General features: G+C 38.3%; 1 protein-coding gene across 1 annotated transcript in view; it reads right to left on the bottom strand.

The window, feature by feature from the left end:
• ptar1 (protein prenyltransferase alpha subunit repeat containing 1) overlaps positions 1-14,993 on the bottom strand; it is a 23,602-nt gene extending 8,609 nt beyond the window's left edge. Inside the window, exons 1-5 of the mRNA XM_061981033.1 lie at positions 14,881-14,993; positions 9,461-9,630; positions 5,881-5,947; positions 3,461-3,565; positions 658-892 (exon numbers count right to left, since the gene is read on the bottom strand). Of these exons, the coding sequence (XP_061837017.1) occupies positions 658-892; positions 3,461-3,565; positions 5,881-5,947; positions 9,461-9,630; positions 14,881-14,960 (657 nt within the window). The 5' untranslated portion in view covers positions 14,961-14,993. The remainder of the gene's footprint in view (positions 1-657; positions 893-3,460; positions 3,566-5,880; positions 5,948-9,460; positions 9,631-14,880) is intronic.
• Positions 14,994-18,626: the final 3,633 nt, after the last annotated feature.

Raw genomic sequence — 18,626 nt, 5'->3', positions numbered from 1 at the left:
ATGGCAATATCGCGAAATGGTCAAGTATGACACATAGAATGGACCTGCTATCCCCGTTTAAATAAGAAAATCGCATTTCAGTAGGCCTTTAATGTCTTTAATGTCCTTTGTGTTCTTTGATGTTTCCCTCTTACACACATGTTTATGTGTGCTATGGCTATGAGTTTTTTCCCCTTGGCCTCAGTCTGGACCTCCTCTCCAGGGGCCCAGGCTTAGACTGAATTTTCTTTTTTTTTTTTTCTCCCCCCGTTTCCAGCGTTTACCTGTTTCTCACCGTTTTTTGTAAGGGGCGCCGGGATCGCAGACCCGTCAGCGATCCCGTTCTGTCTCCCTGTAATGTTTGTCTGAAAGGGATTGTGCTGAAAATGTTAATTATTAAAGTATTTCTGATTCTGATTCTGATTGTTAGCTGGCTTTTGCTAGTGTTTATTTATAATTTAGAATGCATAAACATTAAAAACATATGTGTTCCTGTCTTACATAAGGTTTGTGACAACAAAAGTGCAGTTCCTCTTTGTATTTCAAGTACAAGTGAATGATAGACGTATGAAAAGCGAGATACTGTATGATGGCAGCTACTGTATATTTCTGTAAGGATGTCATTGTTGATGTGACAATGAATTGCTTCTGACCTGTGTAGACAGACAGGAGTCATACCTTGACATTTCCTTTGGCCATGTGTTGCAGCACCCAGATGCGATGGGACCAGGCGTTGTAGTTGCTGGGGTAGCGACAAGCAGCATCAGAGCACACCTGAAGCTCTCGCTGGAGACTCCTTGTCAGATCTTCACTCATCTGCTGACTCCTTTCTGCTTCTTCCTGCTCCCCTTCACCCTTCACACCGCACAGCCCTGCTGAGCCTCCTCTCAGCATGTGCTGCAGTACCCAGCGTCTGACAGTACACAACACCCGTGTTACTTTGTGTTACAGCAGTATACAACACTTGTTACTTTGTGTTACAGCAGTACACAACACCTGTGTTACAGCAGTACACAACACCTGTGTTACTTTGTTACAGCAGTACTCAACACCTGTGTTACTTCATGTTACAACAGTACACAACACCTGTGTTACTTTATGTTACAACAGTACACAACACCTGTGTTATTTTATGTTACAGCAGTACACAACACCTGTGTACTCAACACCTATGTTACTTTATGTTACAACAGTACACAACACCTGTGTTACCTTATGTTACAGCAGTACACATTTGTTACTTTGTGTTACAGCAGTACACAACACCTGTGTTACTTTGTGTTTTGTTACAGCAGTACTCAACACCTGTGTTACTTTATGTTACAACAGTACACAACACCAGTGTTACTTCATGTTACAGCAGTACACAACACCTGTGTTACTTTGTGTTACAGCAGTACTCAACACCTGTGTTACTTTGTGTTACAGCAGTACACAACACCTGTGTTACTTTGTTACAGCAGTACACAACACATGTGTTACTTTGTTACAGCAGTACTCAACACCTGTGTTACTTTATGTTACAACAGGACACAACACCTGTGTTACTTTATGTTACAGCAGTACACAACGCCTGTGTTACTTTGTTACAGTAGTACTCAACACCTGTATTAATTTGTTACAACAGTACACAACACCTGTGTTAGTTTATGTTACAGCAGTACACACCACTTGTTACTTTGTGTTACAGCAGTACACAACACGTGTTACTTTGTTACAGCAGTACTCAACACCTGTGTTACTTTATGTTACAACAGTACACAACACCTGTGTTACTTTATGTTACAGCAGTACACAACACCTGTGTTACTTTGTTACAGCAGTACTCAACCCCTGTATTACTTTATGTTACAACAGTACACAACACATGTGTTACTTTATGTTACAACAGTACACAACACCTGTGTTGCTTTATGTTACAGCAGTAAACAACACCCGTGTTACAGCAGTACACAACGCCTGTCTTACTTTGTGTTACAACAGTACACAACACCTGTTACTTTATGTTACAGCAATATACAACATCCCTGTTACAGCAGTACACAACACATGTTACTTTGTGTTACAGCAGTACACAAAACCTGTTACTTTATGTTACAGCAGTACACAACACCTGTGTTACTTTGTGTTACAGCAGTACACAACACTTGTGTTACAGCAGTACACAACACCTGTCTTACTTTGTGTTACAGCAGTACACAACACCCGTGTTACTCTATGTTACAACAGTACACAACACCTGTTATTTTATGTTACAGCAATACACAACATCCCTGTTACAGCAGTACACAACACGTGTTACTTTGTGTTACAGCAGTACACAAAACCTGTTACTTTATGTTACAGCAGTACACAACACCCGTGTTACTTTGTGTTACAGCAGTACACAACACCTGTGTTACTCTATGTTACAGCAGTACACAACACCTGTGTTACTTTGTTTTATAGCAGTACACAAAACCTGTGTTACTTTGTTACAACAGTACACAACACCTGTGTTACTTTATGCTACACCAGTACAAAACACCTGTGTTACTTTATGTTACAACAGTACATAACACTTGTGTTACTTTATGTTACAGCAGTACACAACATCGGTGCATAGTTACCGATGTTGAGTGAGTGCATAGTTACCGATGTTGAGTGAGTGCTTTGTTACCGATGTTGAGTGAGTGCTTTGTTACCGATATTGAGTGAGTGCATAGTTACCGATGTTGAGTGAGTTCATAGTTACCGATGTTGAGTGAGTGCTTTGTTACCGATGTTGAGTGAGTGCTTTGTTACCGATGTTGAGTGAGTGCTTTGTTACCGATGTTGAGTGAGTGCTTTGTTATCGATATTGAGTGAGTGCATAGTTACCGATGTTGAGTGAGTTCATAGTTACCGATGTTGAGTGAGTGCATAGTTACCGATGTTGAGTGAGTGCATAGTTACCGATGTTGAGTGAGTGCATACTTACCGATATTGAGAGAGTTCATAGTTACCGATGTTGAGTGAGTTCATAGTTACCGATGTTGAGTGAGTTCATAGTTACCGATGTTGAGTGAGTGCATAGTTACCGATGTTGAGTGAGTGCATACTTACCGATGTTGAGTGAGTTCATAGTTACCGATGTTGAGTGAGTGCTTTGTTACCGATGTTGAGGGAGTGCATAGTTACCGATGTTGAGGGAGTGCATAGTTACCGATGTTGAGTGAGTGCATAGTTACCGATGTTGAGTGAGTGCCTAGTTACCGATGTTGAGTGAGTGCATAGTTACCGATGTTGAGTGAGTGCATAGTTACCGATGTTGAGTGAGTTCATAGTTACCGATGTTGAGTGAGTTCATAGTTACCGATGTTGAGTGAGTTCATAGTTACCGATGTTGAGTGAGTTCATAGTTACCGATGTGTGAGTGCTTTGTTACCGATGTTGAGTGAGTGCATAGTTACCGATGTTGAGTGAGTGCTTTGTTACCGATGTTGAGTGAGTGCTTTGTTACCGATGTATCCAGGTCTCTGGGCTCTTGGGGAATTTGGTGAGTGCCAACTTGGCCAGGTAGAGGTCCTTGTCAGGGTGGAAGACTCCACTTTGCAGCAACTCCTTCCTGTACAAGTCAAAGAAGAGACAAAATACTGACATGTTTCCTTTCACAGAGCCACCACAACTTTTTAACTTGAAAACACTTCCTTGTGGTCTACATAACATGTAATGGTGGTTCCTTGGTCAAAATGATGCATAGATTATGTTTTACAGATCATCTTAAAGCCGCTTTCTGACAGTCGCTTCAGGATGCGCCATTTTGTGGGCGGTCTTATTTACGTGGCGCACCTTCGGCAGCGTCTTCTCTCCGTCATCTTTGTTGTAGCGGTGTAGCGTGCAAGGATGGGAGTGGAAGAAGTGTCAAAAGACGGAGCTAACTGTTTTAATGACATTCAGACTTTACTTCAATCAATAACGGAGCAGCATCGCCACAAGTGCAACCCGTGAAAAAACGCCCGACTGGAACTCTAATAACTAACGTTCCTTGGGTGAATAATGTAAACTCACTACACCGGTATGTTTTAGCGCTTTCATGGCGAGTTTACTGACAGATATAAGTAAGAACTTTACACTACTTTATAATAGAAATGGCAACAGCGGGGGATGAATGTCCCATAACAAGAAGATAAAGAAAAAGAAGAAGCTTATCGACTACGGCATCGCCACGGACTACAAAGGCGGACGTGCGCAAATTTTCAGGACTTATGCAGATCCCAAATACAGATCAGCAGGTCCCAGAAGGTGAGAAAAGTTGCTTTTGCATAATATTCCGAAACAAAATGCTAGATAATGTTTTACCTTATACACACACACACACACACACACACACCATAATAATACTCGTATGTTGAAGCACAGTACAATCCATCAAGCGGTGCGGCTTCATAGCTTACCAAAGTCGTACTAAAACATTTTCATAGATTTTTGAGCGCTGTGTGCAATGTTCTATATTTTCAATGGAACATATCAAATTTTGGTGTTGTTTACTTGAGTCATATTGCAGTCTACATGTATCTCTTATGAAAGACAGCCATCATATTTCAGTCTACAGGTATCTCTTATGTGTGACTGCCATCTACTGGTCACATTTATCATGTCACCATGTACCAAATAAAATAGCTTTGAGGTCGGTAAGCACAACCAAAAGTATTCGGTACATTAGGCGCACTGGGTTATAAGGCGCACTGTCGAGTTTTGAGTAAATTATAGGATTTTAAGTGTCTTATAGTCTGAAAAATACGGTATATATAAGCATGTGTAACTATATAGCATATATAGTGTCAAACATGTATATAAAAGTATGTGTAATTATATACTATATATACTATCAAACATGTACGGTATATAAAAGTATGTATAATTCTATACTATATATAGTGTCAAACATGTGTATAAAAGTATGTGTAATTATATACTATATATAGCATCAAACATGTACGGTACATAAAAGTATGTAGAATTCTATACTATATATAGTGTCAAACATGTATATAAAATTATGTGTAATTATAAATATATAGTGTCAAACATGTATATAAAGTATGTGTAATTATAAATGTATATAGTGTCAACCATGCATATAAAAGTATGTGTAATTATATAGCATGTGTAGTGTCAAACAAGTACCGGCATATAAAAGTATGTGTAATTATATACTATATATAGTGTCAAACGTGTATGTAAAAGTATGTGTAATTATTTAACATGTATAGTGTCAGACATGTATATAAATGTATGTGTAATTATATACTATACATAGTATCAAACATGTACATAAAAGTATGTATAATTCTATACTATGTATAGTGTCAAACATGTATATAAATTCTGTGTAATTATAAATATATATAGTGTCAAACATGTATATAAAAGTATGTGTAATTAATAATTACACATACTTTTATATACATGTTTGACACTATATACATACATGCATATAATTATAAATATATATAGTGTCAAACATGTATATAAAAGTATGTGTAATTAATAATTACACATACTTTTATATACATGTTTGACACTATATATATTTATAATTACTAATTATAAATATATATAGTGTCAAACATGTATATAAAAGTATGTGTAATTATAAATATATGTACTGTCAAACATGTATATAAAAGTATGTGTAATTATATACTATATGTAGTGTCAAACATGCATATAAAAGTATGCATGTTTGACACTACATATATTTTAACCCTCAACCCAACTATATGTAGTTGGGTTGAGGGTTAAAATATATGTAGTGTCAAACATGTATATAAAAGCATGTGTAATTATAAATATATCTAGTGTCAAAGATGTTGCAGCACTGACATCAGGCGAGTCAGGTACGGTGGTGTGGACTCAACATGCAGGTCTGGACAGTACCTGACGTTCCAAGCGGTGGTGAAGTCAGGATGGAGCAGCAACAAGGTGGAGGTGAGATCTACCAAAGCTGAGAGACAGACAAAGGTTATCATTCAAAAAAACTTCTTGGATGTGTGGCAGCCTAAAAGTTCTACTGCGTGTCACATGTGTCACACTAATAACATCATCTCTTATTATGTACTATTTGAAGAGTTCTACTGTGTGTCACACTAACATAATCATCTCTTATTATGTACTATTTAAAGAGTTCTACTGGGTGTCACATGTGTCACACTAACATCATCTCTTATTATGCACTATTTAAAGAGTTTTGTGTGTCACATGTGTCACACTAACAACATCATCTCTTATTATGTACTATCTAAAGAGTTCTACTGTGTGTCACACTAACAACATCATCTCTTATTATGTACTATTTAAAGAGTTCTACTGCGTGTCACATGTGTCACACTAACATCATCTCTTATTATGCACTATTTAAAGAGTTTTGTGTGTCACATGTGTCACACTAACAACATCATCTCTTATTATGTACTATCTAAAGAGTTCTACTGTGTGTCACATGTGTCACACTAACATCTCTTATCATGTACTATTTAAAGAGTTCTACTGTGTCACACTAACAACATCATCTCTTATTATGTACTATTTAAAGAGTTCTACAGTGTGTCACGTGTCACACTAACATCATCTCTTATGATGTACTATTTAAAGAGTTTTACTGTGTCACACTAACAACATCATCTCTTATTATGTACTATTTAAAGAGTTCTACAGTGTGTCACATGTGTCACACTAACATCATCTCTTATTATGTACTATTTAAAGAGTTCTACTGTGTGTAACGTGTCACACGAACAACATCATCTTTTATGTACTATTTAAAGAGTTCTACTGTGTGTCAAACTAATAACATCTCTTATCGTGTACTATTTAAAGAGTTCTACTGTGTGTCACACTAACTTCATCTCTTATTATGTACTATTTAAAGAGTTCTACTGTGTGTAACATGTGTCACACGAACAACATCATCTCTTATTATGTACTATTTAAAGAGTTCTAATGTTTGTAACATGTGTCACACTAACAACATCATCTCTTATGTACTATTTAAAGAGTTCTACTGTATGTCACATGTGTCACACTAACAACATCATCTCGTATGTACTATTTAAAGAGTTCTGCTGTGTGTCACATGTGTCACACTAACAACATCATCCCTTATTATGTATTATTTAAAGAGTTCTACTGTGTGTCGGACTAACAACATCTCTTATTATGTACTATTTAAAGAGTTCTACTGTGTGTCACACTAACAACATCATCTCTTATTATGTACTATTTAAAGAGTTCTACTGTGTGTCACATGTGCCACACTAACAACATCATCTCTTATTATGTACTATTTAAAGAGTTCTACTGTGAGTCACACTAACAACATCATCTCTTATTATGTACTATTTCAAGAGTTCTACTGTGAGTCAACAACAGATGAGATGTGTTGTGGGTGTATGATTGTTTGTACATTGATGTTACATCCATGATGTCGTTCACAACAACACGACAGGTGAGATGTGTTTTGTGGGTTTATGGATTGCCCTTGCTAGCTTTAGCTTCCAACTTCGAAGTGGCCGTCTCCACATTGTTTAGTTCAGGACGTGTTTCGGGGACGAATGATTATTTACCAACACATCTTTCTCCTCACAATGACAACATTTCTCTCACATGTATGTAAATGTCCCTAATATTCTGACTTTAACAGCAGATTCCCTTTTATTGGCCAATTATGGGATTCCCTCAGCGGTTACGTCAACACGGAAATCACATGCTTTACTTTTTTGTTGAATCCAGTCATTATTGATTGTATTAGCGCTGTGTCAAAATAAAAGTAGTAACCATGGTGACACTTCAAACTTCTAGTAGACGCTCTTTCATCCCTTCTACTTATACAAGCTCAGTATTGTTTCTTACGATTATATTTTTATGATCATGAGAAGCCAACATTGAAATTGGATTAACCGTCATGGAGGGCAGATTATTATGAGTACCGTATTTTCCGGACCATAGGGCGCACCGGATTATAAGGCACACTGCCGAAGAGAGGGTCGAGTCAGGTCTACTTTCATACAAAAGGCGCACCGGATTATAAGGCGCATTAAAAGGGGTCATATTATTTATTTATTTTCTCTAAATGTAAGTCACTCCCCTGTGGTCTACATAACATGTGATGGTGGTTCCTTGGTCAAAATGTTGCATAGATGATGTTTTACAGATCATCTTCAAGTCGCTTTCTGACAGTCGCTTCAGGATGCGCCGTTTTGTGGGTGGTTTTATTTACGTGGCGCATCTTCGACAGCGTCTTCTCTCCGTCATCTTTGTTGTAGCGGTGTAGCGTTGGAAGACGGGAGTGGAAGAAGTGTCAAAAGATGGAGCTAACTGTTTTAATGACATTCAGACTTTACTTCAATCAATAACGGAGCAGCATCTCCTCATCCGTGGATCACTAGTGCAACAACAACGCCCGAAATGTGTCCCGTAAAAAAACGTCCGCCCGGAACTCTCGAAGAACTACAGTTCCTTGGGTGAATAATGTAAACTCACTACACCGGTATGTTTTAGCGATTTCATGGCAAGTCTACTGACAGATATAAGTAAGAACTTTACACTACTTTATATTAGAAATGGCAACAGCGGAGGATGAATGTCCCATAAGAAGAAGATAGAGAAAAACAAGAAGCTTATCGACTACGGTGTTGGCACGGACTATAAAGGCGGACGCTCGCAAATTTTCAGGACTTATGCAGATCCCAAATACAGATCAGTACCAGAAGGTAAGAAAAGTTGCTTTTGCATAATATTGCGAAACAAAACACCAGATAATATGTCTTACCTTATACACACGTCATAACAACACTCGTATTTTGAAGCACAGTACAATCCATCAAGCGGTGCGGCTTCATAGCTTACCAAAATCGTACTAAAACCTTTTGATGGATTCTTGAGCGCCGTGTGTAATGTTCTATATTTTCAAATGGAACATATAACATTTTGGTGTTGTTTACTTGAGTCATATTGCAGTCTACATGTATCTCTTATGTGTGAGTGCCATCATATTGCAGTCTACACGTATGACTGCCATCTATCTACTGGTCACACTTATCATTTCACCATGTACCAAATAAAATAGCTTCGAGGTAGGTAAGCAAAACCAAAATTATTCCGTACATTAGGCGCACCGGGCTATAAGGCGCACTGTCGAGTTTTGAGAAATTGAAAGGATTTTAAGTGCGCCTTATAGTCCGAAAAATACGGTACATAGACCAGTAATAAATCATGCTTAGGCTGCTGCCCCCGCGACCCGACCTAAGCAAAAGAAGATGGATGCATGGAATAAACCTGGGCTGTTCAAACTTTTTTGTCTATAATATGGTCTCGTGTTACATTGTGGAAATGAAATAAGACAGCAAAAATAGTGTTCAAAGAGGAAACTTTTTGGTCTATTTTATGGTACCGTGTTACATTGTGGAAATTAAATCAGACAGCAAAAAAACTAACAAACTTGTAACTACATGTCAGTTACCTTCCCTATCCAGCCAGTGTTTGCGCTGGCGGTACAACACCAGCTTGTTGTGGACGTACGGCAGCAAGAACTTGACACACCAGCTCTCCACGCCCAGCTTGTTGTCCACCAACACGATGGGACTGCGATTGTAGCGCGCCTCCGGACACGGAATCACACCGATTTCATCGCTGCGGAGAGAAACATTTTAAAAAGTGCATTCAGCTAATAAGCACGTGTTTGATGTCATTGTGTACAGCAAACTCATTTTAGATCGGGGGTCACATGGAGAACAATCTACTCCCAAGTAGGCCGGACTGGTAAAATCACTGCACGATAACTTAAAAATAAAGACAACTTCAGATTGTTTTTCTTTGTTTAAAAATAGAACAAGCACATTCTGAAAATGTACAAATGTTGTTTTTTTTATACTTACATGTTGCGGTTAATGGTATTCTACCTTTATATGTCGTTGTTTATACTTTCTGAATAAATTATGTGATAATGTTCATCAGACAACTCATTGGTGGTAATTTTCTATCCATCAAGATAAAAAAATAATATCAAAATGAAATGAAATTACAGTATGTTATTTATGTTGTTTGCTCATTTTCCTTGAGTGGTGAACTAAAATTATGTGGTTTATTTTTTTTGTTTACATATGTAGCATCATCTACAAAGAATTGCTATTGCGACATCTAGTAGACACATTTAGAACAGCAGTTTCTTTCATAAAATTTTTCATTCTCATTTTTATACTTAGCAAACTCATCTCGCGGGCCGGATAAAACCTGGTCAGGCCCGCGGGCCGTACGTTTGACACCCCTGGTGTACAGTGTAAGGTACATTTCATTGTTTATTCGCAATTGTACATCATTTGACCTTTTATTTGGATGGCGGTGACATGAAACACTGTCAAGAAGTTCTAAGTAAATACCGTATTTTTCGGACTATAAGTCGCAGTTTTTTTTCATAGTTTGGCCGGGGGTGCGACTTATACTCAGGAGCGACTTATGTGTGAAATTATTAACACATTACCGTAAAATATCAAATAATATTATTTAGCTCATTCACGTAAGAGACTAGACCAGGGGTGTCAAACTCAAATACAGAGTGGGCCAAAATTTAAAACTAAACAAAGCCGCGGGCCAAGGTTGAACAAATTAACCTTTTAACAGGGACCCAAACAAGTTTTGCATTAAATATTGAACAAGCAAGGCTTATTTAACTTTATAGTGACATGCAAAATCGAGTTTCGAATAATAGTAATAAAAAAATATCAATGGCATATCAAATACAATTAAAAAAAAAATTGAATACCTATTTTCTATTTGCAGCCTTCTGAGGTGAATATCAACATTAACTTTTTCCACAGGCTAATAAATTTGAAAATAAAATAACAATGAAAAAAACAACCAGTTTGCCAGTAGATCAGTTTGCAAAACACTGATCTAATCTGATGTGCCCAAGCCAGATACCTGGCATCTTTTCTTGGATGCTAGTTCATTAATGTCGGAGTTCAGGCTTTGAGCTGAGGCAACCTTCATTGTCGAACGAAGGTGTTCATCAGTCATTATATCTCGTAGTCCACCCGGACCACAGTCTTGGGGGCGTTAAAGGCATTGCCTTTAACGTCCGCGTTTCATCCATTCTAACAACGTGCCGGCCCAGACACGAGACATGTGCGGCTTCTGTACGCACACACACACGTGAATGCAACGCACAATTGATCAACAGGATACAGGTTACACTGAGGGTGGCCGTATAAACAACTTTAACTCTGTTAGAAATATACGCCACACTGTGAATCCACACCAAACAAGAATGACAAACACATTTTGGGAGAACATCTGCACCGTAACACAACATAAACACAACAGAACAAATACCCAGAACCCTTTGCAGAACTAACTCTTCCGGGACGCTACAAAATACACCCCCGTTACCACCAAAGTATGAGAATTAGCGGTGAATGCGGTGGTACCGCGGCACCGCCGCTGTATATAATCGGAGGGCCAGCTCAAGTGTTAATTTGATATCGCCTCAAGGGCCAAGTGAAATTACATGGCGGGCCAAATTTGGCCCGCGGGCCAGAGTTTGACACCCATGAACTAGACGTATAAGATTTAATCGGATTATGCGATTAGGAGTGACAGATTGTTTGATAAACGTATAGTATGTTCTATATGTTATAGTTATTTGAATGACTCTTACCATAATGTTACGTTAACATACCAGGCACCTTCTCAGTTGGTTATTTATGCGTCATATAACGTACACTTATTCAGCCTGTTGTTCACTATTCTTTATTTATTTTAAATTGCCTTTCAAATGTCTATTCTTGGTGTTGGGTTTTATCAAATAAATTTCCCCAAAAAATGCGACTTATACTCCAGTGCGAAGTATATATGTTTTTTTTCCTTCTTTATTGTGCATTTTCGGCTGGTGCGACTTATACTCCGGTGCGACTTATACTCCGAAAAATACGGTAAGTACATTTTATTTATAAAGCGCTTTTCACAGATAACATCACAAAGCGTTGTACAAAACATAGGTAAAGTAAAACAATTCAATTTAAAACAAAAGGGGCAACATCATAAAAAGGATACAAAGTGGATTAAAAATGATAGTTAAAAGGTACATTAACTAAAAGCTTTACTAAAAAGAGAATTTTTCAAATGTTCTTTGAAAAAGTTTCAACACGGTCAAGATTACGAAGAGACAGGTGGAAATTGTTCCAGAGTCTGGGAGCTATAGCATGGAATACCAGGTCTCCACGGGTTTTAAAACGAGTTTTCGGGATCTTTAGAAGACCCTGGCCTGAAGAGTAGGGGAATAGCAAGTCAGTGATGTACTGAGGGGCCCCACCATGCTACGCACGGAATGTCAGGACTAAAATTTTAAACTCAAGGCGGAATTTAACTGGAAGCCAATGAAGACTGGATAAAACGGGGGTGATATGGACTGTTCCGGGTGCACCGGATGTGGGGCGGCATAGCTCGGTTGGTAGAGTGGCCGTGCCAGCAACTTGACGGTTCCAGGTTCGATCCTTGCTTCCGCCATCCTAGTCACTGCCGTTGTGTGTGAACAGTGCTTACAAAGTACAAAGAAGAAGAATTATGAGAAATACTTTCAACCTTATTGAAAATAAGATATTCTTCATCTCAGTATATTAATAATGACTGAATTAATTAATTACATATGACAAAACTTGTATATACTAATTCACAGATATTTTATTATAAAAAGGTCAGTAAATGATGTATACATTTGTCGGATCATGTTTTGTTTAGTTATGTTCTGTTAGTTTTGGACTTCCTTAGTTGTTTTGTGCACTTCGGGGGTTTGTTTTAGTCACCATGGTTACTTATGATTTTCACCTGCCTTGTATGCGCATCTGTTACTCATCAGAGACTCTATTTAAGCCTGCCTTTTCCGGTCACTCGTCGTGGCTTCATTGTTTGCATTTGCAACAGTTACGTTGGCATTCTGGTTTTCGAGCGCATGATTCCTGTGCTAAAGTTACCTTAGCTTTTAGTATTCCTGTGCTAAGTAAGTTTTTGCTTTAGCTTCTCGTGCGAACGGCACGCTTTCCTTTTGTTTCGTTCCTGTCTGTTGTAATGTGTATGATTTATGAGAAATAAATCATCTCCTACCTGCACGCTTTCGTCCGGAGCCGTCACTTTTGCGTCTCGGGAACTAACCGCAGCACGCTGCACCCCACCATGACAAATGACGTCATTTCTTGTGATGTCACACGGGGCATTTCTTGTCGGGACGGGAGTCGTTCCCAGGGTTTCGAATAAAGAACCAACTCTTTTTCTTTACTATAGTGGTCTCGATAACGGGTACCGGTTCTCAAAAAGGGATTCGAGTCTGAGGACTCTGTTCTTTTCTTATCGAACAACCGGGAAAACCGGTTTCGAGCATCATCCCTAATAGTGGCTTCGATAACGGGAACCGTTTCTCAAAAAGGGATTAGAATCCATGGATTTTCTTATCGAAGCATCGGGAGAACCGGTTTTCGAACATCATCCCTAATTATCAGAGTTTCCGTTTTGTTTGAATTTATCTGGAGGAAATTTGAGGACAACCAGTTTTTAATACAGGATACGCACTCCAAGAACAGGGATAAAAAGTGAAACTCTGAATCATTGAGGGAGCATAACATTTGAATATCAACTGCATAGAAATGCTAAGAAACATTTTTAAAAACTACTGATCAACTTCCCAAGCGGCATCAGATACAACAGAAATAAAACAGGCCCCAGAACAGAACCCGGGGCCACACCCATACTTGCCAACCCTCCCGGATTTTCCGGGAGACTCACGAAATTCAGCGACTCTCCCGAAAACCTCCCGGGACAAATTTTCTCCCGAAATTCAGGCGGAGCTGGAGGCCACGCCCCCTCCAGCTCCATGCGGACCATAACGTCCTCCCAGCGCGGTAATAACACACAACAACAGCAGTCACGTTTTCGTCTACCGTAAAGCAGTTCGTCTGCCGTAAACAGCAATGTTGTGACACTCTTAAACAGGACAATACCGCCATCTACTGGACATGCATATGTGACAATAACATCTACGGCTTTTAGAGAGTGCAGTGCACAACTGCGCACACAACAAGGAGACGAAGCAGAATGCATCATCAGAGAGGGTGTTCAGCATGGTTAGAAAAATAGTGACAGAGAATAGAATAAGGATGGACAATTCAACCCTTAACTCAACAATGAGTAGATGAGTGTTATGTGTGTGTATATGTGTAAATAAATGAACACTGAAATTCAAGTATTTCTCTTATTTATATATATGTATATATATATATATATATATATGTATATATATATATAATAATATATATATATATATATATATATATATATATATATATATATAGCTAGAATTCACTGAAAGTCAAGTATTTCTTATATATACTTGGTGAATTCTAGCTGTAAATATACTCCTCCCCTCCCACCTCCCGGAATTGGAGGTCTTAAGGTTGGCAAGTATACATGACAGGTTGGACATTACGTCATTGAAAGCAACATTAAAAAGTTCTCCCATTTATATAAGAAGTAAACCACTGGAGGACAGCACCACAATTATTTTATATTTTATTTTATGCTATAAGGAGTTATTTTAGAACACCACGGCATCACAGTAAGACCTGCGCTGACATTTGGACTCACAACATTCTATTTCATGAGTAAAAAAAATGTTATGCACTACAAGACAGGTGCTAAAAGGTGACAAAGTAGTGACTGGAGCATTTGTTAAGCAGATAGGCAAGTAACGATGCTGACGTCATCAACACTCCAATGTTATGTATCGATGAAAACAGGCAACTTCGTCCATGGTCTAATAAGGCGCCGACTTTTACAGACTAACTGGATGCGGAAGACGTACTTTTGACGACATTTCATAAGAAAAAACACGCTTACATGTTGGGGTTTCTTTTGAAGGCGTTGGTAATATCTTTAACAACTCTCTGGACCAACACATCTTCCTCCGACTCCGCCATTTTGGGTCAACAATGACGTCACACAAGCCAAAGTGTTTCCGGGGTGGAATGAGGCAAACGTGACAAACTAGTTCCGGGTCCAAAATGACTCCTATAAAAAAAGCCTAAATATTTCCGGTTCAGAATGACAACAGCTGCTTGAAATTGTTGAGATTTGTTGAGAGTGGCTTGGTGTTTATGTACATTGAGAATATATGTTTTTATGTACATTTCACAAAAGTATGTGTATTTATATAGCATATATAGTGTCAAACATGTATATAAAAGTATGTGTAATTCTATACTATATATAGTGTCAAACATGTATATAAAAGTGTGTGTTATTATAAATATATATAGTGTCAAACATGTATGTAAAAGTATGTGTTATTCTATACTATATTATATAGTATATAATTACACATAGGCTTCACGGTGGCAGAGGGGTTAGTGCATCTGCCTCACAATACGAAGGTCCTGAGTAGTCATGGGTTCAATCCCGGGCTCGGGATCTTTCTGTGTGGAGTTTGCATGTTCTCTCCGTGACTGCGTGGGTTCCCTCCGGGTACTCCGGCTTCCTCCCACTTCCAAAGACATGCACCTGGGGATAAGTTGATTGGCAACACTAAATTGGCCCTAATGTGTGGATGTGAGTGTGAATGTTGTCTGTCTATCTGTGTTGGCCCTGCGATGAGGTGGCGACTTGTCCAGGGTGTACCCCGCCTTCCGCCCGATTGTAGCTGAGATAGGCTCCAGCGACCCCAAAGGGAATAAGCGGTAGAAAATGGATGGATGGATGAATTACACATACTTTTATATACAAACATCGTTTCCACATGAGTTGGGAAATTGTGTTAGATGTAAATATAAACGGAATACAATGATTTGCAAATCATTTTCAACCCATATTCAATTGAATGCACTACAAAGATTTGATGTTCAAATTGATAAACATTTTTTTTTTTTTTGCAAATAATCATTAACTTTAGAATTTGATGCCAGCAACACGTGACAAAGAAGTTGGGAAATGTGGCAATAAATACTGATAAAGTTGAGGAATGCTCATCAAACACTTATTTGGAACATCCCACAGGTGAACAGGCAAATTGGGAACAGGTGGGTGCCATGATTGGGTATAAAAGTAGATTCCATGAAATGCTCAGTCATTCACAATCAAGGATGGGGCGAGGGTCACCACTTTGCCAACAAATGTGTGAGCAAATTGTTGAACAGTTTAAGAAAAACCTTTCTCAACCAGCTATTGCAAGGAATTTAGGGATTTCACCATCTACGGTCCGTAATATCATCAAAGGGTTCAGAGAATCTGGAGAAATCACTGCACGTAAGCAGCTAAGCCTGTGACCGTCGATCCCTCAGGCTGTACTGCATCAACAAGCGACATCAGTGTGTAAAGGATATCACCACATGGGTGGGCTCAGGAACACTTCAGAAACCCACTGTCAGTAACTACAGTTGTTCGCTGCACCTGTAAGTGCAAGTTAAAACGCTCCTATGCAAGGCGAAAACCGTTTATCAACAACGCCCAGAAACGCCGTCAGCTTCGCTGGGCCTGAGCTCATCTAAGATGGACTGATACAAAGTGGAAAAGTGTTCTGTGGTCTGACGAGTCCACATTTCAGATTGTTTTTGGAAACTGTGGACGTCGTGTCCTCCGGACCAAACAGGAAAAGAACCATCCGGATTGTTATACGCGTAAAGTTGAAAAGCCAGCATGTGTGATGGTATGGGGGTGTATTAGTGCCCAAGACATGGGTAACTTACACATCTGTGAAGGCGCCATTAATGCTGAAAGGTACATACAGGTTTTGGAGCAACATATGTTGCCATCCAAGCAACGTTACCATGGACGCCCCTGCTTATTTCAGCAAGACAATGCCAAGCCACGTGTTACATCAACGTGGCTTCATAGTAAAAGAGTGCAGGTACTAGACTGGCCTGCCTGTAGTCCAGACCTGTCTCCCATTGAAAATGTGTGGCGCATCATGAAGCCTAATGGAATAGGGGGTTAAATCACCAAAAATGATTCCCGGGCGCGGCACCGCTGCTGCCCACTGCTCCCCTCATCTCCCAGGGGGTGATCAAGGGGATGGGTCAAATGCAGAGGACAAATTTTGCCACACCTAGTGTGTGTGTGACAATCATTGGTACTTTAACTTAACTTTAAAATACCACAACGGAGACCCCCGGACTGTTGAACAACTTAAGCTGTACATCAAGCAAGAATGGGAAAGAATTCCACCTGAGAAGCTTAAAAAAAAAATGTGTCTCCTCAGTTCCCAATCGTTTACTGAGTGTTGTTAAAAGGAAAGGCCATGTAACACAGTGGTGAACATGCCCTTTCCCAACTACTTTGGCACGTGTTGCAGCCATGAAATTCTAAGTTAATTATTATTTGCAAAAAAAAAATAAAGTTTATGAGTTTGAACATCAAATATCTTGTCTTTGTAGTGCATTCAATTGAATATGGGTTGAAAATGATTTGCAAATCGTTGTATTCCGTTTATATTTACATCTAACACAATTTCCGAACTCGTATGGAAACGGGGTTTGTACATGTTTGACACTATATATAACATATACAGTGTCAAACATGTATATAAAAGTATGTGTTATTATAAATATATATAGTGTTTAACATGTATATAAAAGTATGTGTAATTATAAATATATATAGTGTCAAACATGTATATAAAAGTATGTGTAATTATAAATATATATATAGTGTCAAATATGTATATACAAGTATGTGTTATTATAAATATATATAGTGTCAAAGAAATATATAAAAGTATGTTTAATTATAAATATATATAGTGTCAAACAAGTATATACAAGTATGTTCAATTATAAATATAAATTATAAATGACGTCACACAAGCCAAAGTGTTTCCGGGGCAAGAATCAGGCAAACAAAACAAACTAGCCTATGGCTTTGCACTTTGTTACATATATATATTTTTTGCATTCTATTTTAGTTACTTTATTGAGTTTCCAACCCCCTGGCGCTGTGTACTGTTTTTGTACTTGTTTTGATTATTATTATTTCTCAATGGTTTGTAAAGGTTGCAATTCATAGATAAAGGTTTATAAAATTAAAAAAATTAAAACAACAAAAAACAACATAAACTAGTTTCGGGTTAAAAATGACGTCATACGAGCCTGAATATTTCCGGTTCAGATTGACAACAGCTACTTGTAATTGTTGAGAATTGTTGAGAGTGCCTTGGTGTTTGTGTACATTGAGAATATATGTTTTTATGTATTGTTAAATTTAAAAAAAATTTTTTTTTTTTACAACAGTTACGGAAAGCCGGAAAGATCAACCATCCACTGCAGTGGCTAAGCTAATATAGCAAAACATAATATAACATATCGCGACTCTTCGATTAAATAAAGTCTAATTTAGACGACAAAGGTGCCTTACATCACAGCACGTAAAGTAAGATGTCATTTACATAACACAACTTTATGAAGATCATTTCAACGTCACTCATTGACAAAACCTTCAAATAATGTTGTGACCACTAGATGGCAATGTTTCCTCACAATCCACATCGTGTCATTCAAAATACAAGTTTTTACTAATAATTGTAATATTTTTTTCATTCCATGCATCAAGGTTTTTTTAAAACTTGAGTGGGTCACATGGCTCACGATTAGCACTAA

This window comes from Nerophis lumbriciformis, linkage group LG20, assembly GCF_033978685.3.
Source record: "Nerophis lumbriciformis linkage group LG20, RoL_Nlum_v2.1, whole genome shotgun sequence".
Classification (NCBI taxonomy): domain Eukaryota; kingdom Metazoa; phylum Chordata; class Actinopteri; order Syngnathiformes; family Syngnathidae; genus Nerophis; species Nerophis lumbriciformis.
Note: the sequence above shows the minus strand (reverse complement) of the source record. Positions and strands in the feature narration are given on the sequence as shown.